The sequence below is a fragment of the Sardina pilchardus genome, chromosome 12, assembly GCF_963854185.1.
Source record: "Sardina pilchardus chromosome 12, fSarPil1.1, whole genome shotgun sequence".
In the NCBI taxonomy this organism is placed as follows: domain Eukaryota; kingdom Metazoa; phylum Chordata; class Actinopteri; order Clupeiformes; family Clupeidae; genus Sardina; species Sardina pilchardus.
Genome location: NC_085005.1, coordinates 28111787 through 28134286, shown reverse-complemented (window position 1 = coordinate 28134286; position 22500 = coordinate 28111787). Strand labels below are relative to the sequence as shown.

General features: G+C 45.2%; 1 protein-coding gene across 3 annotated transcripts in view; it reads right to left on the bottom strand.

The window, feature by feature from the left end:
- Positions 1-5595: 5595 nt before the first annotated feature.
- Positions 5596-22500, bottom strand: part of flrt2 (fibronectin leucine rich transmembrane protein 2) — a 32707-nt gene continuing 15802 nt past the window's right edge. The window contains exons 1-3 of one of the 3 annotated variants that reach the window (XM_062550824.1): positions 15278-15340; positions 14750-15038; positions 5596-12004 (exon numbers count right to left, since the gene is read on the bottom strand). In XM_062550824.1, coding sequence (XP_062406808.1) covers positions 9484-11481 — 1998 coding nt within the window. In that variant the 5' untranslated portion in view covers positions 11482-12004; positions 14750-15038; positions 15278-15340 and the 3' untranslated portion in view covers positions 5596-9483. Of the gene's footprint in view, positions 12005-14749; positions 15039-15277; positions 15349-22500 lie in introns of those variants that run through there. The other 2 variants (XM_062550826.1, XM_062550825.1) reach the window with 2 other exon arrangements.

Genomic DNA, 22500 nt, shown 5'->3' with positions numbered 1-22500 from the left:
AGTTCTAAGTAGATGTTTGCTATAGCCAAAGGCCAGTCGTTCGTTCCATTTCTCTCATTGTCAAGCGGGCAAATCCCAGGATTCTGATGAACCTTAACTTTGAAAACCTTTGTCATCTGCACATATATACAATGTATTCGCTATTTTACAGCTCTGATGCAGCAGGACAGTTCATTTACACTTCACGAGTTCAGCGAATTCATAAGCAAATGTGATACAGCCAAATAACTGGCACTGCGTCATGCGTGTGCAAACTACAGTTACATGTTCTAAAGAACGCATGAGTATGGGACATTCAAGTGTTCTAAGTGTCTAAATCTAAGATGTCTTAACCATTTCTGTTATATGTTTACAAAGCGCCACACAATGTTATAACCAGCATTACTAATATTAACAACATACTCTTGTTATGTGATGTCATGGAAATAATCTTCAAATCCAGCGTGTGGCAGCTGCCATGATATTATTATGAGAAGGTCATGTTGGTCTTAAAACATACTGTAGGACTCAAGTAGCGTAGTAACCTAAACCTTTTTTTCAGTGAACCATCATATTTTCTTTTCATTTCATGGTTTTCAATTTCTTGAAATATGATAAAAGATATCCAGAGATTTGTGACAGAAGAGAGCATTATGCAAGGCTCTGTTTTCTGTGACATGAAGTAAAGAAAAGAGGGGAGGTGCTGTAGAGGTCTCCACTTGTGGGAACCCTGATTTAGTAATGGCACAGAGTCTAGATATACACGACAAAGTGAAACCCTAGTGGGCCAGCTGGTAATGAGCAGACATCTTCATCCATTTCAGAGTCGGATGGGAAATGTCAGTTTGAATGACGCAGGACCTCTCACCGCAAAACACATATGACACACGGGCATCTTTCCTTAAATTGAATAAAAGGGTATCGTTAGGCAGAATTAGTCTGCTGGCTCTGAGTCACCATGCTGATCCATGTCAAGCTGGGCTGTGTCTGTTTGTGACTTTGAGGCACAGCATACAACGCTTTCTACTTTCTTAAGAGGTTTTCTGAGTGGAAACCCAGCCCTGGTGGGTGGATTCTGTTTGCCCTCCACATTTTAAACTGTAGCATTCAGGGAAAAGTTACTGCCTCTCTTGAAATATTTATACAAAGATATTTATATGATGAGTTTCGGCTTCATAGCTGAGGAATCACTAAGAATTCTTGATAGCCCATCTCGAAGTTCATAGATTTATTTATTTTTTAGCCAGTTGTGCAGCAGTCTGCGAGCATATCAACCCTGTCTCTGTCACTTGTCTGAAATGCCGAAAAACATAAGTTAGTTTATTCACATTGAATCTGTCTGGTGATCTGTCAACTTGACAGGGAGGGAAGAGGTAGACTAATAAGTCCATATCTCTCGGTGACCCAGATGTTGCTGTTGACAAATGAATTCACCTCATCTCTTGGCCTACAAGAGAGGTTAAATATAGATCTGTTGGGTGATCGCGTCATGTCTTGAACAGGTGGGCATCTGTTCCGGAGAAGACGACAGGACACCCACCATTGCTCACTGAAGCGTCGGTGACCTCAAAGCGCTCCATAGCAATGTGGCTTAGCATGGAATTCTCCATAGCGCTATTGCTATAACTATATCTCAGTGCTTAAAGGGTTGGCATATAGAAATGAAGCTCATTTGGCATCGCCTATTCCACTGATAACACTGCAGCATTGGAAATGAGCTGTGCAGCCTTAATTGTCCGTGATTATGCCTGATTAAATGTCACATGTGTGCAACATTAAGGCGCATTAACAAAGGATGTGCTGTATAAGCAGCATTGGGAGATCATTACATCTTGCAAAATTCTGCGCCTTTTTCTTTAAGCACATTTCTTTTTTTTTCTTCAGTAATTGATTTTTCCCTCATCAGTCACACAAATTATGCATGTGTAAGTATTATACAGTATGCATATGTTTTGGAGTGTAGTCAGAGTCTGTGTTTAAGGAGTAGAATGTATAGACTATCCTATGCATTGATGTGCTGTATATCCCTCTCTATACATACAATGCATCTACTGTATGTACATAGACAGGCAATACAATCTAGTCCAGTCTAGTTATTCTTCTTGCCATAGGGAAACAATAGCAGTTGTGCCAATCATACCCCACTGTAGTTAATTGATCATGCATGAAAACATCAGTGACAATCTGATTTTATCTTAATTGTTTCTATGAGAGTAAAAAAAAATGGCAAAGAATATCCACACACTAGCTTCCCTTTTTTCTATTTTATTAGTCACACCATAAGCAATGTTTCAAGCTCCTCATCAAACTGAGAGTTTATCCAGCACCTACTTTTGGATTTGCACAGGTTACACGTTTGTTTGGATTTCTAGAGTAAACATTAAATATCAATATTTTCAATCAGCACAACTCTCATTAAAATTCACTTCTGATCATTTCACTATGTGGAGTAAATTATATTATTATTGTTAACTAACTACTAATTAGCATTTGATGAAATTAAATGGGCCAGTTGTTAATATTTTCTTTTAATCAATATTCTCCTGTGGAGTTTTGAATTTAAAAATAAATGCAATGACAAGGAATGGAATACAACATGTTGGCGCGGGCTCCCTTCCTTGTTTACAACTGTTATATTGAATAATTAACATCCCAGGCTGGCTGTGTGTGTGTGTATGCGCGCACTTGTGTATGTGTGTGTGTGTGTGTGTGTGTGTGTGTGTGTGTGTGTGTGTGTGTGTGTGTGTGTGTGTGTGTGTGTGTGTGTGTGTTTTAGTGCCTGTATCAGAACCCTACTGGCAGCACTGGGGGGGTCACCAACAGGAGACGCGTATATAATGGCGGCAGGCAGAGAGACGAAAGCTTGGTGCCTTCTGTTGAATAAGGACAGACATCAGTGTGATGTTGACAGCCACTGCACAATCTACTCGGCCACTGGGGACTTCAAGAAGTACAGGCGTGTTGTGAGGGCCTTTCATCCAAATTAGAACGGGAGAAGAAAGCCTCTCTCTCCATTGGATGTCTCAGCTTGTAAAGGGACGTGGGGAGGGGGAAAAGAAAGAGAATAAAAAAAGAAAGAAAAAAAAACAGAAAATACATTTTGCAAGAGAAAGGTGCTCAGGGGAGGGCATAAAATGAGGAGAGTTGGAGAAGTAGTACTCAGTTTAGATAGGGTGCCTCCGAGGACACTTGTTACGCTTTCAAAGATTTATGTCTTGTTGTTCTATTAAATATAGAACACATAGTGGTAACCACTAGAAAGATAGAACTATTCATATGTCAGTTTAGGAAAATCACGCAAAGGGCTTATTTATTTATGTCAGCTGTGTTCAGACACAACACTGGATGTGCAGAGACCACTCCCTTACTCCCAGTGCCACAGAGAACGCAGAGATTTGCAGCCCTTCAAACATGTTTGTTAAGCCGACTGAATGTCAGAATTCTCAGTACATTTATAGAAGTGTGAGGGGCAGTGCTATAACACAGTGACTATTAATATATCTTGTTTTTTTCCCCCTCTATAATGTAACCAGCGCTAGGTCTTGTATTGCAAAGAGGATGAGAAGCTTAGTAGACTGGTGACAACATGGCTGGGTGGAGGATGTACTGTACAGCACACATGCTGAAAAGACAAATAAAAACATCTACATAAAGCACCTAGAGACAATTCTACGTGTCTGGTGAAAAAGGCTGAGCACCGAACACAAAGTAATCATGCACGGTCGATATCGGTTCTCTTTCTGGTTAATGATTATGACCTTGTTCAATAAGGTCTGAAGCACACTAAGGGGGAAAAAGGATAGTGACCTTCTGTTTCACAAATTACCTCAGAGGGACTGGGAGAAGGAGTTAGCCTTCACCCTTGTGTAACCAAGGCCTGTGGGAATGGAACTGCCTAAAAGCAGCAGCTTTTGGCAGGCAAAATGATCACCCACCCCCCCTTCCCCGCAGACTAACTGTATACAGTATTAAACTGGGAAATTGCTGACTTTTGTTATTGAATCGACGTTACAAGCCTCATTTTACCCAGAGGGATAATAGGGAGTCTGTGTCTTAAGGGAGGGAATCGCGACTCTGTTATTCACAGCGCTGAGGGCTCCGTTAAAGCACTTTCTCTCCCTCTGCCATTATGGTAAAAAATGCAGAGAAAATCCTGATTCGGGACAATGTGTTCTTTTCCTGCAAGGCGAGCGAGCAGGCAAGCAAGTGATTGAATTAAAAAGAAATGCCGTTTCTATCCCCAACTCAACATATTCCATCTGTCTCTTCTCTCATTCACATGACATGATTCATATTTTATGGGCTCTTGGATTCTTTGGAACATACCGTGAATGCTGTTACCAAAAATTACAGTCATCAGAAAAAGACAAGAAAAAAAAAGTGTTTTGCATATTTCAAAAGTATATCTCCATTGCCTTGAGACAGCCAAGTGAAAGTACTTCAAGTTCTACCTGAGATTTTTTAAGTGGCATAGATCACTGAAAACCAGTACAAGATGTTACTTTATCAGTGCATCCCTGACACACATCCCTTAGCTTTAAAACTTCAAGCAAGTTTCCCAGTACAGTAGCTTCCCAAAGCAAGCTTGTATCCCTGTATTGTATTCTAGTAATTAATTAGCTAATGAGTTTGCTAGATGAAAATTGGGATATTAATGAAAACACAACAAGGTTCAAGGCACAGTTCTGTGAGCAACCCTTGAGGATCCCTTGGAACATGCCTCAATCACTATTTAATTTTTTAAGTTCATGAAATAAAAAAAAACATCATTGCATTCAGTTCTGAGGAGAGGCTCATTTATTAATCAGGCTTGCTGCAGGGGTTGCATTTGACTAATTTTTCAAAATATCACTGTGTCATTTTGCCCGTGGGTGGATGGGGGCTGTTCAAACTTTTTGCATACTGTTCTCCATAGAAGATGACTGCTCCCCTGTCTGAAATCAAAATCAAAGTAGTGGGCCATCTGGGAATGCTGTGAAACTCCTAGCTGTGCTGCCAGGCTTAGGCTCTCTCTACTTGCCTGTCCTTTTTCCCTTCCTGTAGAATGGAACTTATCCACAGTAGGATTCTATTGCATAGAGGATGAGAAGACGCTTGGTAGACTGAGGAGTGCATGGCTGGGTGGAGGCATAGACAAATAAAATCATCTCCATAAACCACCTACAGTATCGCACTGAATTTGGGAGGATTCTTCTAATCTGGAGACGAGGCTGAATGCTGCTGCTAGCTCTCTACTTTCTTGTCCTTTCGCTAAAGATAGGTGATCAAATCCTGTGATATGGTTTCATAATGGCAAACTGCATATTGTGGGCAGAGAATAGACTATGCTTTGTTAATGAAGAACTCAAGCTGCCATGTGGGTGGACCAGAGAGAGAGAGAGAGAGAGGGCGGGGGAGCAGCAGTTTGGGAGTCTGTAAAGTAACAATGGAAAATAATGATAAAGACTGGCTTCCTCAAATTAAAAATACATTTCATTCCTGGAGGTCAAATCAGGTGTGATTTTCATTCAATTAAAAACAATCCAATGAGTTCATTTTCTCTGTGAAGCAAGTAGCTTTGCTCTTTGTGAAATCACTACTATCTATAATAAAAGTCTGTTGGGCCATTTTCTGGCTTGTTTTTAGGAATAAATGATCAAATCCCATGGCTCTTTTATTTTCAAAAAGTTTCATTTCTGTATTTACATTTTGTGCAAAAACATTTAAAGGTTTCAAGGACTTTACATTGTAAGTTAATTTCAAGGCACATACATTGGACAACAACAACATTTTTTGTCATGGAAACAAAAAAAGGTAACTTTGGTTACTGTTTATGTCAGCGACTGAATCATACTATTAAAACCATTCCAAGAGTGAAAAGCCACAGTGAAAGCAGTGCCAAAGACTCACACATATTCAATCTGATATCTACACTCCACCGCTCCCTCTGATTTCATACAATCAGTCAAGAGTGTTGGAGAAGACAGCTTGGTTTGAAATATTACTTTTTCTCTCCCCATTTGAAAGTTCTCGACTGTACTGAAGCTTTTCACTCTCATTAGAATTGTGTCACTAGTCATCAACACAAGAACTGCATGAAAGATGGGTAAAAAAAAGCAAAAAGAACAACAATGACACCAAAGATAAATAAAAATCGAGCAAAAAAGAACCCCAATATCGTCCTAGATGTTTCATTTGCAGAAGAGGTCAATAGGTGGGATAATAAGATTAACAGCGGTCAATTTTAGACATTACAGACATTTATTTTCACAGGAAGGCTTCTTTTTACCACTTAAAAATTACGGAGGAGAGTGTAACCCATCTTAAGCCCTCGCAGCTCCAACCATTTTAGCACTTTGCGTCAATTGACCCCCAAGTCATTTAGCGTAATTATTCCAATCTGAATCAATGTGCTTTAGGGAGAATTACTCTGAGTCCTGATACAGCAGCAAGCCAACCGTAGCCGTTTGTTTCTGCGGGAAAATTACACAAGACCAAGTGAGCCAGTTTGCCATTCAAGGACTTTCATTTGATGAAGGAAAAAAATAAAAAAGATGGGATAATGTAATGTATGCCAAGTATGCAAAGGAACCATCGAAAATACTATGAGTCATACCTTCTTATTACCGTGAATACTCATTTTGTAGAAAGATACAGACATGGTGGTAATCACAACCTTTGTTGTTGCTGCAGTTGTTGTCTATAATTGCCACGTATTACAGTAGGTGTGCTTTCTACACTATAATTCCACCACTGATGACCCTTAACCTACAACATTCAAGCCTCTTAATACTATGTAGAGTCCTTGATATAACCACAGTTATAAATACTGCTTTGTAGAAAAGGTAAGGCAATGAACACCCTTGCTCACCTTTTACAAGGAAAACATTCTTTCACCCCCCCCAAAAAATATCCATTATTCACCCCTGTTTGCAACTGGACCAAGAAAGGAACAAAAAACAATATTTGTGTGCACAACCAATTTCCACCCCTTTCTGCTAAACATCAGCTTAGCAGTCCCAATACGTCTGAAAATACGACGCATAAAAGAATGGTGTCCATTACAGATGAATAACGTGAGGATTTTTATTTGAATCCGTGTCCCCTTTCTGAGCAGAAACAGCAGCAGAGGATTTCACACTCTGCCAAAGTATTTTTGTCAGAGCGTATGAGGCAGGCCGATGAATAGTTAATGAAGTACATATCAGTTAAAAGCCTTTTCAGACAGTCCAGGCAGATGAACAGCTAGTCTGGGCTGAGCTCCTCTAAAATAGCTCGCCATATATACTGTATGTCAGGGAGAGATAACAAAACAAAATGGAAACACTTTGATGACCACAGAAGTGCATTTGGCCCTTTTCTTTTGCCTGGCATGAACTTTGCAATTAAAAATAGATAGCGATAATTATTTGAAATTCCTGAACATCAGTGAAGATTATACAGCAACATTCCAGGTGCATCACCACTGGCCTACAGCTAATAGTGGACTATAGTCTAGCTTTTGGTGGGAAGTCTGACACAAGGCCTTTTACTTTGACAAGTCAAGTGAGTTTGATTAAAGCATAACAATGCACATGAATATTGCTATCACAGAAATCTGAGCTGTCAGACAAGGCTTGCACTTTCCTCGGTCTAATGTGTAAAAGGGGCATGCCTTCACAGTCGCAGAAAGGGTTAACTTTGTCGATTGGTCTTACTTTCTCTCGGCTTGTGATTCATCCTGCCAAGTGAAAATAACGTCTGCATATTTTTCTCCCTTTTTTGGATGAAGGATTATGAAGAGCAGGAAGGGGGCTGGGAATTGTAGCCTGTGCATGACTGTGTGGGTATGTGAAAGAAAGTGAGTGTGTGTGTGTGTGTGTGTGTGTCTGTGTGTGTTTGTGCTCAGTGGTGAAAGGGGTGGAGGGTGAGGGGCAGGTCTTTGAACTAGGTCCTACGAGGAAAAAAAAGTCTTGTCAAAGCAAATCAAATCCGTGAGCAAGCGCGTATAATAAAGGTTTTTCTTTGTCAGTGTGCGCCTGTAACTATGAACAGCCTCTGTTTTAATTGCCCTCATGCGGGGGTCTATAACACTTTTAGACGAGGGAGCTGCGAACCTTTGCCAGGGGCCTCTATTGTAAATCAACATTTGTAGTCAGTTTCCATTTCACTGTCAATCTGACCTGATGGCATCTTTTAAAAAGCTGTCTTAATAACCATGAAACGTAGACGAACTCAAAGATGGCGCGTGCTTCACAGCGTACCTCTTCAAAACTTCATTAACTCTCCACAAAGCAATGACCTAATTACTTAATGCTCTAAAAATAATTATGATGAGTGAAGCATAAAAGCAGGGAAATCCATAAAATGGAGGTATGTCTGGTCCTTCTGACAGATGTTTGATGTTTTACGGGCAACCGCACCAGCCTTGTAGATATAGTAGCAGAAATCGATTGGTTGAATGAACCAACACGTGTAGTGCACTACTAGTTTTAAATGATTTCACATCTTAAATGACCTCTAAAGGAGTGTGTCATACTCTTAGAAATACTCTTGACGAGGAGTAGTAACGTGCGACGAGTATGAACGTGAGTATGAAAGAGCATGGCAGAGAGTAGCAGGTTCCCTTGCATCAGGAGAAGAAGAAGGGATTTGAGACTAACTATCTGCCTCCTTGGCTGTCCTCTGTATGGGCTGAGGCGTGCTGCCCCCTGGTGGTAGATGTTCAAACACATAAGAAAACACATGGCTGAATAAACACCCGGCCGAGGGAACAAACACCTCTGGCATTTTCCCTACCGCATTCAGCATTGTTTGCTCGGTCCCTCTGAGACTCGTGGGCTGCTGGAAAAGTGTGCCCCCTCACACACTTTCCCTGGTGTAACTTCAACAAAAGCTCATTTCCTGAACAACCATGTGCGCACGCACACACACACGCGCGCGCCCATACATACAGACACACACACACACACACACACACACACACACACACACACACACACACAGACAAGCACACGCACAGACACACTCTTGTCCGACGCTTTAGGAAAGTGCACTTTTCAATTCTTTTAAGGAGAAGAGGGAAAAAAAAATAACACCAGGTCTTATTTTCCACGTTAGGCTAATCAGGGTTGTTTGTGTTTCGCAACCACCGTGTTATCTTAACTACCGTTCTGTGAAGGGGTGGCTGTGTTTTAGCACAGAGGGCATATTTTTGCTTCTGTGGTTAGCAAAGTATCCCAGCTCCCCTAGCGCCTAGGGAGAGACCAGCCCGACAGGATTTCTTGAATGGAGAAGCCAGCACACCATGATTGTACAATTCATCTGTACTGTCCGTGAGAGCCAAAACCATGTCCATCCCCTCTAGTTAGAAAATCATTTGTAGTTTAATTTTTACTAAGAATAAAAAAGATAGCAGAATTCCACATAATTGTCCACAGTATAAATTACATTGTAGACTGAACTTGGAAATATATATTGTACAGTATATTTTACTACACATTTTTTTTTTTAAACAAACAGTTTGTAGCATCCCACTGATAATCATCACGTGTGGCAGAATTCCATGCTGGGAACGTTGCTGCTCTTGCAGTATGCTATGCTGTTGTTACTGAGGTGACAATCTCGGAAGCCGATGCCCCCATTAGGCGTGTAGATGGGCTGGATCCGGAAGTCTCCCTTTAAAAGCTGTTCATTGTTCAAGGACACTATCTGAAAGCTGGTTTCAGTCATCTCCAGGATGGAGTTATCCTTTTTGGTCCCCGCCTCGCAGTAGTCGTCTTTTCTCCGGCCGCGGTTGTATTTCCACTTGGACGACGCCGTCCGGCTCTTCTTGTGCATGTGCCAGCAGAAGAGGCTCAGCAGCGTCACCAGCACGAGCAGCACGGCTCCGCCGATGACGCCGGCCAGCAGCAGCGTGGAGCTGGAGTCCTGCTGCGCGGCCGGCTCCGTCCCCGTCGCCTTGCTGAAGGACTTGGTCTTGGCCTCCGAGCAGATGGTGTCCTCGCCCGGCCGGTAGTCGTTGAGGGTGTCCAGCACGTAGACGCAGACGCGGTAGGTGGAGCGCGGCTCCAGGCCGACGAGCGTCAGCTTGCGGCGGTCGCCGGGCACCGTGGTCTCCCGGGTGACGTCGCTCATCAGCGCCTGGCCCATCTTCACCCACGTCACCTTGTAGGCCGTGACCGTGAAGTAGGAGGCCCAGCTCACCTCGATGCAGGAGGAGTTGACGATGTGGAAGGAGATCTGCAGGGAGTCCTCGTACGGAGGACGAGGGCCAGAGGGCAGGCCTGGTACGCCCGGCGCTGGGGGCGTCGCGTTGGGTGTTGGGGGGTAGAACATGGTGGAGGTGGGGGAGATGGAGGTCGTGGTCTGGAGGGCTGGACGGCTGGTGGTGGTTCTCCGCGGCTGGGAGGGGGACGGTGGCGGCGGTTGAGTTGGCCAAGGCTCGAGCTCCGTGCCAGCTGGGCACTGGATGGCATCCAGCGTGAGCTCTCGGATCACCATGCCGCGCACCCTCTCCGGGCTCTGGCACGTGAAGCCGCGCACGTTGATGGTGGACGGCAGGGACTTGAGCCACGCGATCACCCACCTGATGGAGCAGTCGCAGTGCCAGAGGTTGCCCCGCACGCTGAGCTGCCGCAGGCTGACCAGGCTGTCGAACACCCCCTGGGGCAGCGACTGCAGCTGGTTGTTGGAGATGTCCAGCCGCTCGAGCCGGTGCAGCCCGGCGAAGGCCGTCACCGGGATGCTGGTCATCTGGTTCTCCTGCAGGTTGAGCTTGACCAGCGAGACGCCCGGGAGCATGGGCGGCGGCGTGGTGAACGAGTTGCGCGCCAGCGACAGCTCGCGGAGGTTCACCAGCTCCTGGAAGGTGCCCACGGCGATGCCCTCGTCGGTCAGCAGGTTGCCGTCGAGCAGCAGCCGCTGGAGGGTGGTGACGTTCTGGAAGGCCTCCTCGGGGATGTCGGCGATGCGGTTCTCGTCCAGGCGCAGCTCCTTGAGCTCGGCGGGCAGGCCGATGGGCACGCTGCTCAGGTGGTTCTTGGTGAGGAAGAGCATCTTGAGGCCCAGCGCCTCGCGGAAGGCCCCCTCCTCCACGCCCACGGTGGAGATGGAGTTGTCGTCCAGGTGCAGCTCCTCCAGGAAGGGCAACTGGGCCAGGGCCGCCCGCGAGATGGTCTGGATGTTGTTCTCCTGCAGGTGGAGCATGAGCATGTTCCGCGGCAGGTTGACGGGGAACTCGTCCAGCTGGTTGCCGTACAGGACCACCGTCTCCACCGAGGCCACGTTGTGCAGCTCCAGCGGGAAGCCGGCGTTGTTGATCTGGTTGTTGTGCAGGTAGAGGGTCTTGCAGCCCTCCTGCACGCCCAAGGGCACGGAGGTCAGGCTCCTCTCGTTGCAGTAAACAAACGTTTTGTCACAGCGGCACTCCGTCGGACACGAGGCCACCGGGTGGAACTGCACGTGCAGGCTCAACAGCACGGTCAGCCAAAAGCTAAGAAACGAAGGCCAATCCTTATTCCACGGTCCCACCTGAAACTCCATAATGACAGCGACAAAAAGAATTGCGCCCCCCACACGCCAAGGCAGGCAAACACCGAAGAAACGACGAAGAAAACCGCAGTACAAAAAAAAAAAGAAAAAAAAAAACAAGGGGGGGGAAAAAGGAAAAAAAAGAGGGATAGTGAAATGCAACGGCGTATTCCACAGAAGAAGCAGTCCTCTGTTAGCTTATGCTAATGTGGCGCAGTTCAAGGGGTTAGCGCAGGAAGACTAGGGCTATAATCCTGCTATAATGGCTGGTCCTCAGCTCGGGGAGCGGCGGCGCTCATTAGAGGGCGATGGCCCCGCCGGCTGGCTCCATCCACGCTTGCTCGCCTCGCGCTGCTCGGGTATCAGGCCCTGCTGGCGGCGGGGTGCATCACATTATGGCCGGGCCCGCTCAGAGGCCAATTTCGAGGGGTGCAGTGCGGCGGGAGCGCGCCCCGGTCCTCCGGGCCTGCGGTCACACTCGGATGGGCCCCGGCTGGGGCAGGGTCCCGGGGAGGTGACATTTGGATCCAGGGCACTGCATCAACAAAAGGAGAGAGTAGAGGGAGATCAGCGTTATTTTTCACTTTTGTTTTCTTCTTTTTTGCTCTCTCTTTCCCCCCCTCCCCCAAAAAAATGGTGGTGAGCACTTCAGGAACAGCTCAATTCGTTGTGCCTTACAGTACAGTTCTATATCTACTGTAGTGTCTCCTTCCTTACAGTACATTTCTATATCTACTGTAGTGTCTCCTTCCTCACACACACATTGACTCTGGGTGGTATCTTATTCTCTCAGTTTCTCTCTCTCTCACTCCTACTCACACTCTTTTACTGTGCTACTCACACACACACACACACACACACACACACACACACACACACACACACACACACACACACACAGACACACACAGACATATACACACACACACACACACACACAAACAGGTTTACCCGCTTAATTTATTACTCACTTTCCGTCATACATAAACACATAAGGCACACACGCACAAACATTCACACTCAGAGAGACGGTTTGAGAAAGCGGGGCTGAATCAGATAACCTCTTCCTTTCATCTGTCCTTAATTTTTCATATCCGTACACAGACAGACAGGCAGGCTGGCAGGCAGGCAGGCAGGCAGACAGACAGACAAGTTCGCTGGCTCTCATTTTGTTTCTCACCTTTCAACTCATGCATTCCAACCAATATTCTACCCTTACATCATTCTGTTCAGTCTCTTTGGTTTCACACAAATGCACACTCTTTACACACACACACACACACACACACACACACACACACTCCACACACACACACACACACACACACACACACACACACACACACGCTCACAATTCACATAAGCCCTTTTACATTTGTGAGGAAACTCGTACATTAAATATTCAGATCAGTGAGAGCTCCTTCACATCCGTTGTAACTATAATAAAGAGGCCTTTCATTACAGTCACCAGTCAACAGAGAGCATATTACAGCACATTTTATCCAGAGGCAGACCAGAGTCTGCAGCAGCGGGAACAAAACAGCTAGCGACGATGCATTTAAACTGTGACATTTCACTAACATGGAAATGAGCTTTTAAGGAACCACAAAATGAGATTGCAAAATGTCCTGAAAAAAAAAAGAGAAGAGTAGCAGCAACGACAGAGAAGGCTCCACTTCAAAGATGGCTAGTATCAAGTGTGGGGGAAAGGTTCTTTCAGTGAAGTGACAAACAAACACTTGCTTATGGGAATCAGAAGCAGCACTTTGCTGTGACTAGTATTGGCTGTGCTGCTTGGCTGGGATGCTATAGGCCGAGAGCATAATGCAAACTAATGCTAAAATCAAATAAGGAAAACTGAGGGCAAAGGGGTAGGTGGATGTAGGGGGTTGGATGGTGATGGGCTATCTACAGACCACCGTGTGACAAACACTGCCTGTCAAATGAAATGGGATTGGAGAATAATTTAGGCCCTCCACCTGCTATAAATGATCGATATAAGCTATTTTTCTCAGCATGGGAGTTTTCGACTGAGCACAAGGCCATGGGATTACGCCAGACATGAGATTCACCGTTAGTTTATTACCCATCACACTCCCAGATGATTGAAATATATTGCTTGTCTTTAAGTGTGCAATTGATCCACTGCACCACAGTTTTATTTCAGCCATTAAGTATGTTATATAAAACCATCATTGGTTTGGATAAAGCACAAAAGCCAAGTAATATGCTTAAACAGCGTAGGCCAGAATTATTGACACTGAATCATAATCATTTGTCTATCTGAAAGGTGTTACTAATATTAGACCTGCAGTTGTTACATCATGAACCAAAGACATAGGATTTAGCATCAATGATCTCAGCATGAAGCTGGCAACACCAGCATTAAAACCAGAGTGAATAGAGCCTGTCAAGAGGGGTCGTGCCAAACAAACATCATGCACAGACCATATCTTCGGTATATTTACACAGGTTTGTAGGTCAGAAAACACCAAAGTTACTAGACACACAGCTTTGTGTGCATATTGTATATGTAAAGTGCATGGTTAGGTTGGACGAATTCAATGGTCAATGTCAGCCTAAAAATGAAAAGAGGCCACTGCCACGGTACAAAATGAATCTATTTAACTTGATGTATGCGCGACTGCAGTTGACCCGCAATGAGCAAATTGTCCAAGACTGCGGAACAATTGGATTAAAAGTAGATTTCATATTAAGAGGCCATTAAAACTTTATGAAAGACATTTTGACGCGTTGAAACGCTGACCAGGTGAGCTCGAAAAGCTGCCCTTACAGGGTTCATTTGAATGCATTTTTACAAAGAGGGATTGTGCGCTGTGCTGTGCATTGACATTGCGAGCACACATAGAGTCTGATACTCCCCACTGAAGAGAAAAACGCTTTGTAACGCACTGATGGAACAGGGGAAAAATACCAACGTGAAGTAATTACTTCGAAATATATTTAAACATATATTTAGAGAAAAAAAATCAGTTTGTGAGTTTATCGCCCAGTCTTGATATTCTTTGACAATTCCAATCTATCAAGGACCCCATGTTTTATGGATAGCAGTATGTTAATCCACATAGCCTATAAATATATATACCTCTGTTTAGACCAATTATTTGTTACTACAAGAATATTAAGAAGGTGTCTGTATTTGCCTGTATAAACTAAAACTTTGATGATCGTTCTCATTTATCTCTGTGTGTCGCCTTGATAACTGTTCAACGGTAGCATAGACGCAGCTCTCCAACGACCATTTCGCCTCATAGCCTACCTTAGTAAAAGTGATGATATCCGTATCCATTGTATATCCCGCAAACAAACACTTTCCCCTTTTGCCCTTTGTCCTTCATACAAGCATGGCATTGGTTAGGATGCAATGATCCATCATAACAACGCAGTACAGTTTCAACGAGTCAGTTCCCGTCTCCGCTCCAGCCGCTATTTCATCGGACAGCATAGTGACTCCGTCCGGGGAGTGCTCTGTCCGCACTTCTCAATCTGCCGCGGTGGCTGTCTCAGTTTCTCACCCTACGGCTCAGCTCCGCGCCCTCTTCAAAAGCCTAAATGTTGCATTAGGAAGAAAAAAGCAGACTAAACTCGAGACATTGACTTTCCCAGTTCGCGTATCCCGACACTGTACGTGCGCACTCGCCAAATCTGCTGCCAAGTACGCGAATCATGACGGATAATATCCAAGTCTTTCCATAAGAATGAATTCACTTCACGGCGAAAACATGTGTGATTATATATATTTTTCACAGCAATGGACGTAGCAGACAAGTATCTATTAAGTGCTCACCTCTCCCACTTCTATCTCACGTTCCCTTTCGTTCGCTCTCTCGGTTCTTGATTCTTCCTGCTCTGTCCCTCCTCTACCCTGAGTAAAGAATGGCTTCGCCAGAGATCAAGAACAGCAGTGCTATGACACGTAGTTCCTCCCCATCTCACATCTACTTTACAGCGTATGTAAACGCAGACTTTTCGAGTTTGTGTTGATTCATTTCCCTTGATTATTGATCATTATTAGCTCATTGTTAAGGTATTGGCTGGCAGTATAATTCTAGTTCTGTAAAACCTATGAATGTGAACTCTGATTTACACTGATGGAAAGATGTGGGCGTAAGACGACATTGTACAAGTGCATATTATTTTATAGCACATAGCCTCGGGCCATTTATCCCCACAGTTCATAAACGTTTTTTTTTATGGAATTACTATTCACATACCAGTCATTGGCACGAAATGATATTGTCTTGTTTAGCTCTCCGTCACAACCAACTTTGATAACACACTGTTGTGAGAAAACTTTCCACTCATGTAATATTGTAGGTTATTGCCTTAGCGCGTTTGTGACGTTCCCCGTCTTCGCCACGGTGAGACGAGACGCCCAGAGAGGCTTCATTTAATGTCAACATAAGTGATTTCGCACCACTTGTCCCAGTCACTGTATGACATATACTGAATCAGCATCTCTCGCCCCTCTCCTGCTTACGCAGACACGGGCACATTGGGTGTCAGCATTGCACACTGATGAGGCCATCCGCACATAATCATGTATTTTGAAGATATCGGTTACAGATACTGACACACACACACACACACACACACACACACACACACACACACACACACACACACACATTGAGAGAAAAGAGAGAGGGTGAGAGAGCAAAGATTTCTGCAACTGACATTCTGGCTGTTTGCACAAACCAGGATGATGTGTTACCTCTTGCGTTCAAAATCTCTCCTGGCGCTTTGTATTGATGCGGTGGTACGCCAAATTGTAATTATATTTGTACAGGACCCAGTCAGCTCTCATGGGGCGAACTGTTTGGCGTCTCTATCAGCTCACCTTTCATGCTGTATGCACAGTGAGCAGAATCTATCGCCGTTCCCGGTTTCTCCCTCTCTCCCTCTCTTTCTCTCTCTACTTCAGCCACAGTTTTAGCGTAGCCTAGGTTATGAACCCGTTATGGGGGATGGCACAGTGTTTACTTCAGCACTTTTAATTACAGCTATACGCGCGCGCAGCGGTGGCACATATCTGGTTGGCATGTGACGAACAGCGAGTGGACGGCTTAACGGATGGCCTGCCGCGGGCAAAAAAAATGCCACACGCTGATTACGGGCCTGTGTGATTGGCCGATCAATTTGCAATCATTAGCCGCGGATGACAGAGAAGGGCGTGGAGATCTTCAAACGCCACGCATTCAGATCAGTCTTTCTGCCCCGGTGCCCGGCGGTAAACAAATTGGTCACGGGTCAAGCGGAGTAAAGTCTCTGTAGCCGTCCTTGCTGAAGCCTGTACTTATACTGTGCTCTAGTCTATGGTATCAACTTTCTCAGAGCCGTTTTTGTGACTTTCTCTATGCCTTTCATGTTTAATTTTATGTGCCAAATACCAAAGATTGACGGCCTCGTCCTCCTCAGTCCACAAAATTTAATTTCTACATAAATCCAGCTGCCATACACACTATGAATTATATATTGGACACATGAAATATGCTGAGGAAATAACCCATTTTTACTTTTTTTACCCCTCCCACTCTATGGGGAATTGAGAAACAGTCAGAAGTGTAACTGCGGACCAGTTAATGCTTTTAAATAAATACTTCACAACATTTGAACGTTCTCTCATTGCTTCACAAAGCCTTTTTTTGCCAGTCAGCCCTGATTTTATAGCCGTACTATACACAGAGCTCATTTTTTTTCACTACAGTTCCCCCTTTTATTTCAGTCGGGGGTTGGAGCAGCCGCCCCTCATGCAGAGGATATTCCTTTTCTGTGAGGAAAGGTATTGTTCTGATCACGGCTCCCACCCCTTGAGTTAATCCCCCGTCCCTTATTTGCCATGTGAATCATGTTTACCAGGCTGGTGGGGCACCTGGTTAAGATGTGGGAAACGGACGACTTGAGGCCGGATTAAAGTCCACTCTAGAAGCACCCCCCTATGCCCCCCTCCACTTCACACACACACACACACACACACACACACACACACACACACAGCATAAGCACATACTGTAGAGACACACACACACATACATACACAGCCTAAGCGCAAAGACACACACACACACACACACATACACAGCGTACACACAGAGAGAGAGAGAGAGAGAGAGTGAAAGAGAGAGAGAGTGAAAGAGAGAGATCCAGACACACAACCCTCAGGGACACAATGGCATTAAGGCTGTTGAAAGAGGAAAACGTAGGGCTACCTTCATCATTTTTATTGCTGTGTCTCTCCCTGACCATATCGATGTGGATCCCGGAGGACGTCATTACTTTGAGCCTGCCTCTCCGTCCACATGTTTACATCTGCATGTCATGTGCTAGACCTGTCTTCAAAGCCTCTATGGGTGTAGCGTCTGAAGCCTCCTCTAAGACTAGCACTGTGATGGAGCGCAGAGATGAAATATGGGATGATGAGGAGGATGATGATGATAAGTTCAGCATTCATTCTCCACTTGATTAGATCAGACCACTGGAAAATTGCATATAGTCCAATCATTAGCCGAGGTCTGCCAAGAGAACACCACTTTAATCACTTGGCCAGACCCTCTTAAAAACCTTAAATCATTGACGTTTCAGTTAAGATATTCCAAACGGTCTGTGTGCGAGGATGTGAGCTCTTAATGGTTACAGTGCTAGCATTGGAGCTTATCTTATCTTATCTGACCTCGTTTGCACCCTGTTTTTCCATTCAGCAGGTTTCAAACAAATCCACGTCACTGTCATACTGTTTGTTGCAATAGACCCCCACGGCAGACATTTTAGAAAGGAGGGGGGTAAAAAAACGGTCAAGGTGATTTCTGGTGACATCCCTGGTCTTTTGTGACACTAAAAACACACACCATCAACTCATCCACTCAGGGTGTTAAACACTTGTCCATTAAGACCCATAAAATACATAATCCGGGGCACCTTGCGGTTTACACTGAAACAATAAACCGGCGTTTTAAACTGTAGCCGAGAGGCCACGTTCTATCGGTCTCCTGGTCATTTAATTAGGAGCGCTCTCCACTCATGTAGCGCTTGAGTTATGGATGAAAATAAATGTGCGGCCGGCAATGGATGCCGCCTTGTTCGTCCGTCAAGCTGTAAAAACAGTGAGTGACAACAAATGAGGCCTTGTTTTTCTGTGGCTGGAGAGGAAGAGAGAGAGAGAGAGAGAGAGAGAGAGAGAGAGAGAGAGAAGGACAGAAGGGAGGATGAGGAGAGAGGGGTCAGAGAGTCACTCAGAGGATGGGCCTTATCCAGTCTCCAATCCTCCAGGCATTTCTTGTGTTTGAAGTCACATCTGCTGTGAATTTCGACCCCCCACACACCCACCCACCCAACAGCCCCCACCCCACCTCCTCCATCTCCCCTCCTCAGGCAGAGCAGAGAGGAAGTCTTAGTCTGGGGCTGGGGTGTGTGTATATACGTGTGTGTGTGTGTGTGTGTGCGTGTGTGTGTGTGTGTGTGCGTGTGCGTGTTTGTCTTCCCCGGGGGGTGGCTACCCACCCAGCAGCTGAGTCAGGGTCTGGTTCCGGCTCACTTCAGGCCCAGACGCGGGATGCGTGCGAGTTGACCCGCCGCTCTCTGAGAACAGCAAAGCCCTGACTCACTAGGCAGCCCGGGACGCTGTCGCAGAGCCAAATCTGCGGCTCAGATGGAGGGAGACGGACGAGCGGACGGACGGACGGACGGTGTCTCGGCGTGTCAGGCGGCCCGTCTCCACGTGACCCGGTGCCGGTGCCGGTGCCCGCCGAGGTGCTGACATCAGAGGTGGGGAACGAGGCTGCGCTCGTGCTTTAATTAAAGGCCCATTAGCTGTGATGATTATGGAAGGTGCTGCAGAAAGCGCAGCACTCAATACTCATCACAGGTGAGCAGTCACCCCCACCTCCCCCTCTCGCCCGCTACGGTGACACACACACACACACACACACACACACACACACTCTCTCTCTCTTTCTCTTTGTCTCGCTCTGTCTCTTTCTCTTACACACATACCGACACTTTCTTTCTCACTCTCTTTTACTCTCTCTCTCTTTCTCTTCCTTTCTTTCTTTCTCTCTTTTTCTCTCTCTCTCTCACACACACACACACACCCTAACTTGTCGTACCGCTTCCTCTACTGCAAAAAAATCGTTCTGTAGCTTGTGTCCCCTGTGAGTAAAGGCATACAATTATTGGACTCCTCTCTTGCCACCTTTGTTTTGAATAGATTTATTGTATCACCAAGTCTGTTATTAAAAACTTCCCCTACGTCTTTGAAATCGCACAAAGCCACTTTTAATTTGACCTTGGCCCCATGAATCAACTTTAACATATTCATCCTTTGACATATGAAAGAATTTAATTTCTGTGAATCCTACAGCGGATAACATTGTGTAGGCAAAGACATGAATTATTAATGCCTATAAATACTGCATTAGTATAAATAATTAGGGATGCCACAAAAGGCTTTCCATTGTTGTATTTGTTATTTAACATTAAAATGCAATTGATGAATTAGGGGGGGAAAAAAACTTGGCTTAAGGTGTCAGATTTGTAAGGCCAGTCCATATCTTCTGCTGAATAAATGAGCTTTGAGCATTATATACAAGGCTGGTACTCACTGCTGGCTCCTCAAATTTTTCAGAAGCATAGTGTAGAAACAGCATGCCGCGCCAAGCGCCACGGCTAAGTTTATGGATCATTAATTAATCCTATCAACAGCATGTCAACCCACCACTTTAAAATCAACATCTGCTTCATTGATGCGTGGTAAGGCGAGATGGTGCGCGCCAGGGTTTAGGAAAATTAACACAAAGCTGTTGCATCTATTTAAGAAGTTTGATCGTTTGTGTGGCCAGAATCTCTGAATACATAAACCTAACATAAACTAAATTATCCACAGAGCCTTGTTACGTCGCCATCAAGCCTCCTTGTTAAGCTTGTCTTGCCGGCTCTAATTTGAATCCAGAATGTGTGTGTGTGTGTGTGTGTGACTGGTGTGAACGGATTAGCGTTGTCATGTAAAATTCCCACATGCCTGGACAGTGCACTAGGTTGTAGTTTTCATACCAAAAGCTCCAGAGGATTAAACACTTTCTCAGAGTATCTGTTCCTTGAGTATCTGTAATCTTGGAGCCATCCAGCTGGTTCCTTTTAACATACATTCAGTACCGTGTTCTTCCACAATTGCTTTAACATGGCACCAGTTAACATACTGTACCAGAGAGGGACACTCATTTCAATATCAACTTTTGGCGGGTGTAGAGAGTACAGGAGAATCCATGCCATATTCCAAATATTACTGACTCAATAAAGATATGTAGGTTTAGCAAATGAGGAGATTACTTATTTAATTTCTATTTTATTCTTAGTAGTGTTGCTTTTTACCTCAGCCATACATACTAATCGGTACCCACGGCGATGGCTAATATAATGTTCTTGTTACTTTGGCTTTATCTTGTTTCCTCCTGATCCAATTTCTCCTGATAATGAAGTTAGCATTGCTCTATAAAGCGACTCTCCAAGTTTTTTTTTAACCCACTAACTTTCTTCCTTTTCTTTCTGTCTTTCTTTTTTTTTATCAGGCGTCGCTATCTCCCCCACGCCAATAAGAAATGTAAGAGCGATCTGCAAATCACATTTTTCCCCCATATGGCTTCGCTCAGGCAATAACCCCAATATTACAATCTGCAGCTCCATCTGGTCAGTGTGGTTTAGCGTTTACCATTGCGCCCATCTCAACTTCCATAGACTGCCACAGATAGTCCACACACACGCACACACACACACACACACACACACAGAGAGAGAGAGAGAGAGAGAGAGAGAGAGAGAGAGAGAGAGAGAGTGAGTTTGAAAAACAAGGCTGGCGTTAAAGACTCATCAGGGAAATCACAATCACAGCATTACCCGTGAGTGGCTGCGAGGCAGATATAGTGGCTTCTCTCAGAACGTTTGGTATGTTGCAGGGCTTGTGTTTCGCCTGAGTTTTTCTCCCGAAAGAGTGAGAGAGAGAGAGAGTGAGGGTGGAAAAGAGCAAGAAACGATGAGAGAGAGAGAAATGATGAGAGAGAGTGAAAGAGAGCGTAAGAGAGAGAAAGAGAGAGAGAGTAGGCTTGCGGTGAGCGATGATGTAAAAGTCTATTGATCAGAGAGATCGCTTTGGCCTCTCCTGCCTCTGAAGCCCAGTGTCTTTGGCCATCACTCTTCTCTCTCTTTTCCTTTCTCTTTCCCTCCCTCGCTCTCTCTTTCTCCTTCCCTCCCACTCTCTCTCTTCCTCCCTCTTCCTCTCTCTCTCTCTCTCTCCTCCCTTTCTTTTTCAGGTGGCACAGGGCCGAAAGCTGGCGCCTGCCACCCTGGCCAGATTAATTGAAGCATAGCGCTGCAAATGAATCACATATGGCTAATATCCCTCCACTCAGACTCACGGGGAGAGGCCAAAAATTACCTATTTTCTGTCAGGAACCGGCTTTATGATGGCACACCATTTCTGCCCACACCTAGCCGCCCCCCTCACCCACTAACTCACCCTTCCTACAGAAACAAACAAAACAAAAAAAAAAATGAAAGAACAGGACTCAAGGTCAGCCCATGGCCAGAGCCTTTTGTATAATTCATGCTATTCTTCCTCTCCTCCCTCCCTCCATTTCTCAAGCCCTCGCCCCCCCCTCATCCACCACCACCCTTGCTCACAGGTCGACGCGTGGTGGGTCCGATTAATTACAGTGTTCCGAGGGGGTGGTGGTGGTGGTGTGAGTGTGTGGGGGTTGGGGGGGGGGGGGGGTGGGCAGAGAACGGCGGCACACCTGTCCAGTACCTGCCACCGCCACAGGATTAAGAGATCACGGGTTCACAGCCTCGGCTCTCCGTTCATTAGTCACACAAACTCTTGCCGGCAGGCCGTGAGACAGCTAGCATTAGAGCCGCGGCCTCAAAGCAGTAGCATCGCTGCTCGCACGCAGAAGCTCCCGTGTTGTGGAGCATAAGGGATAGATGAGATATGCAAAAGAGAAAAACAAGCCTGGATATATCAAA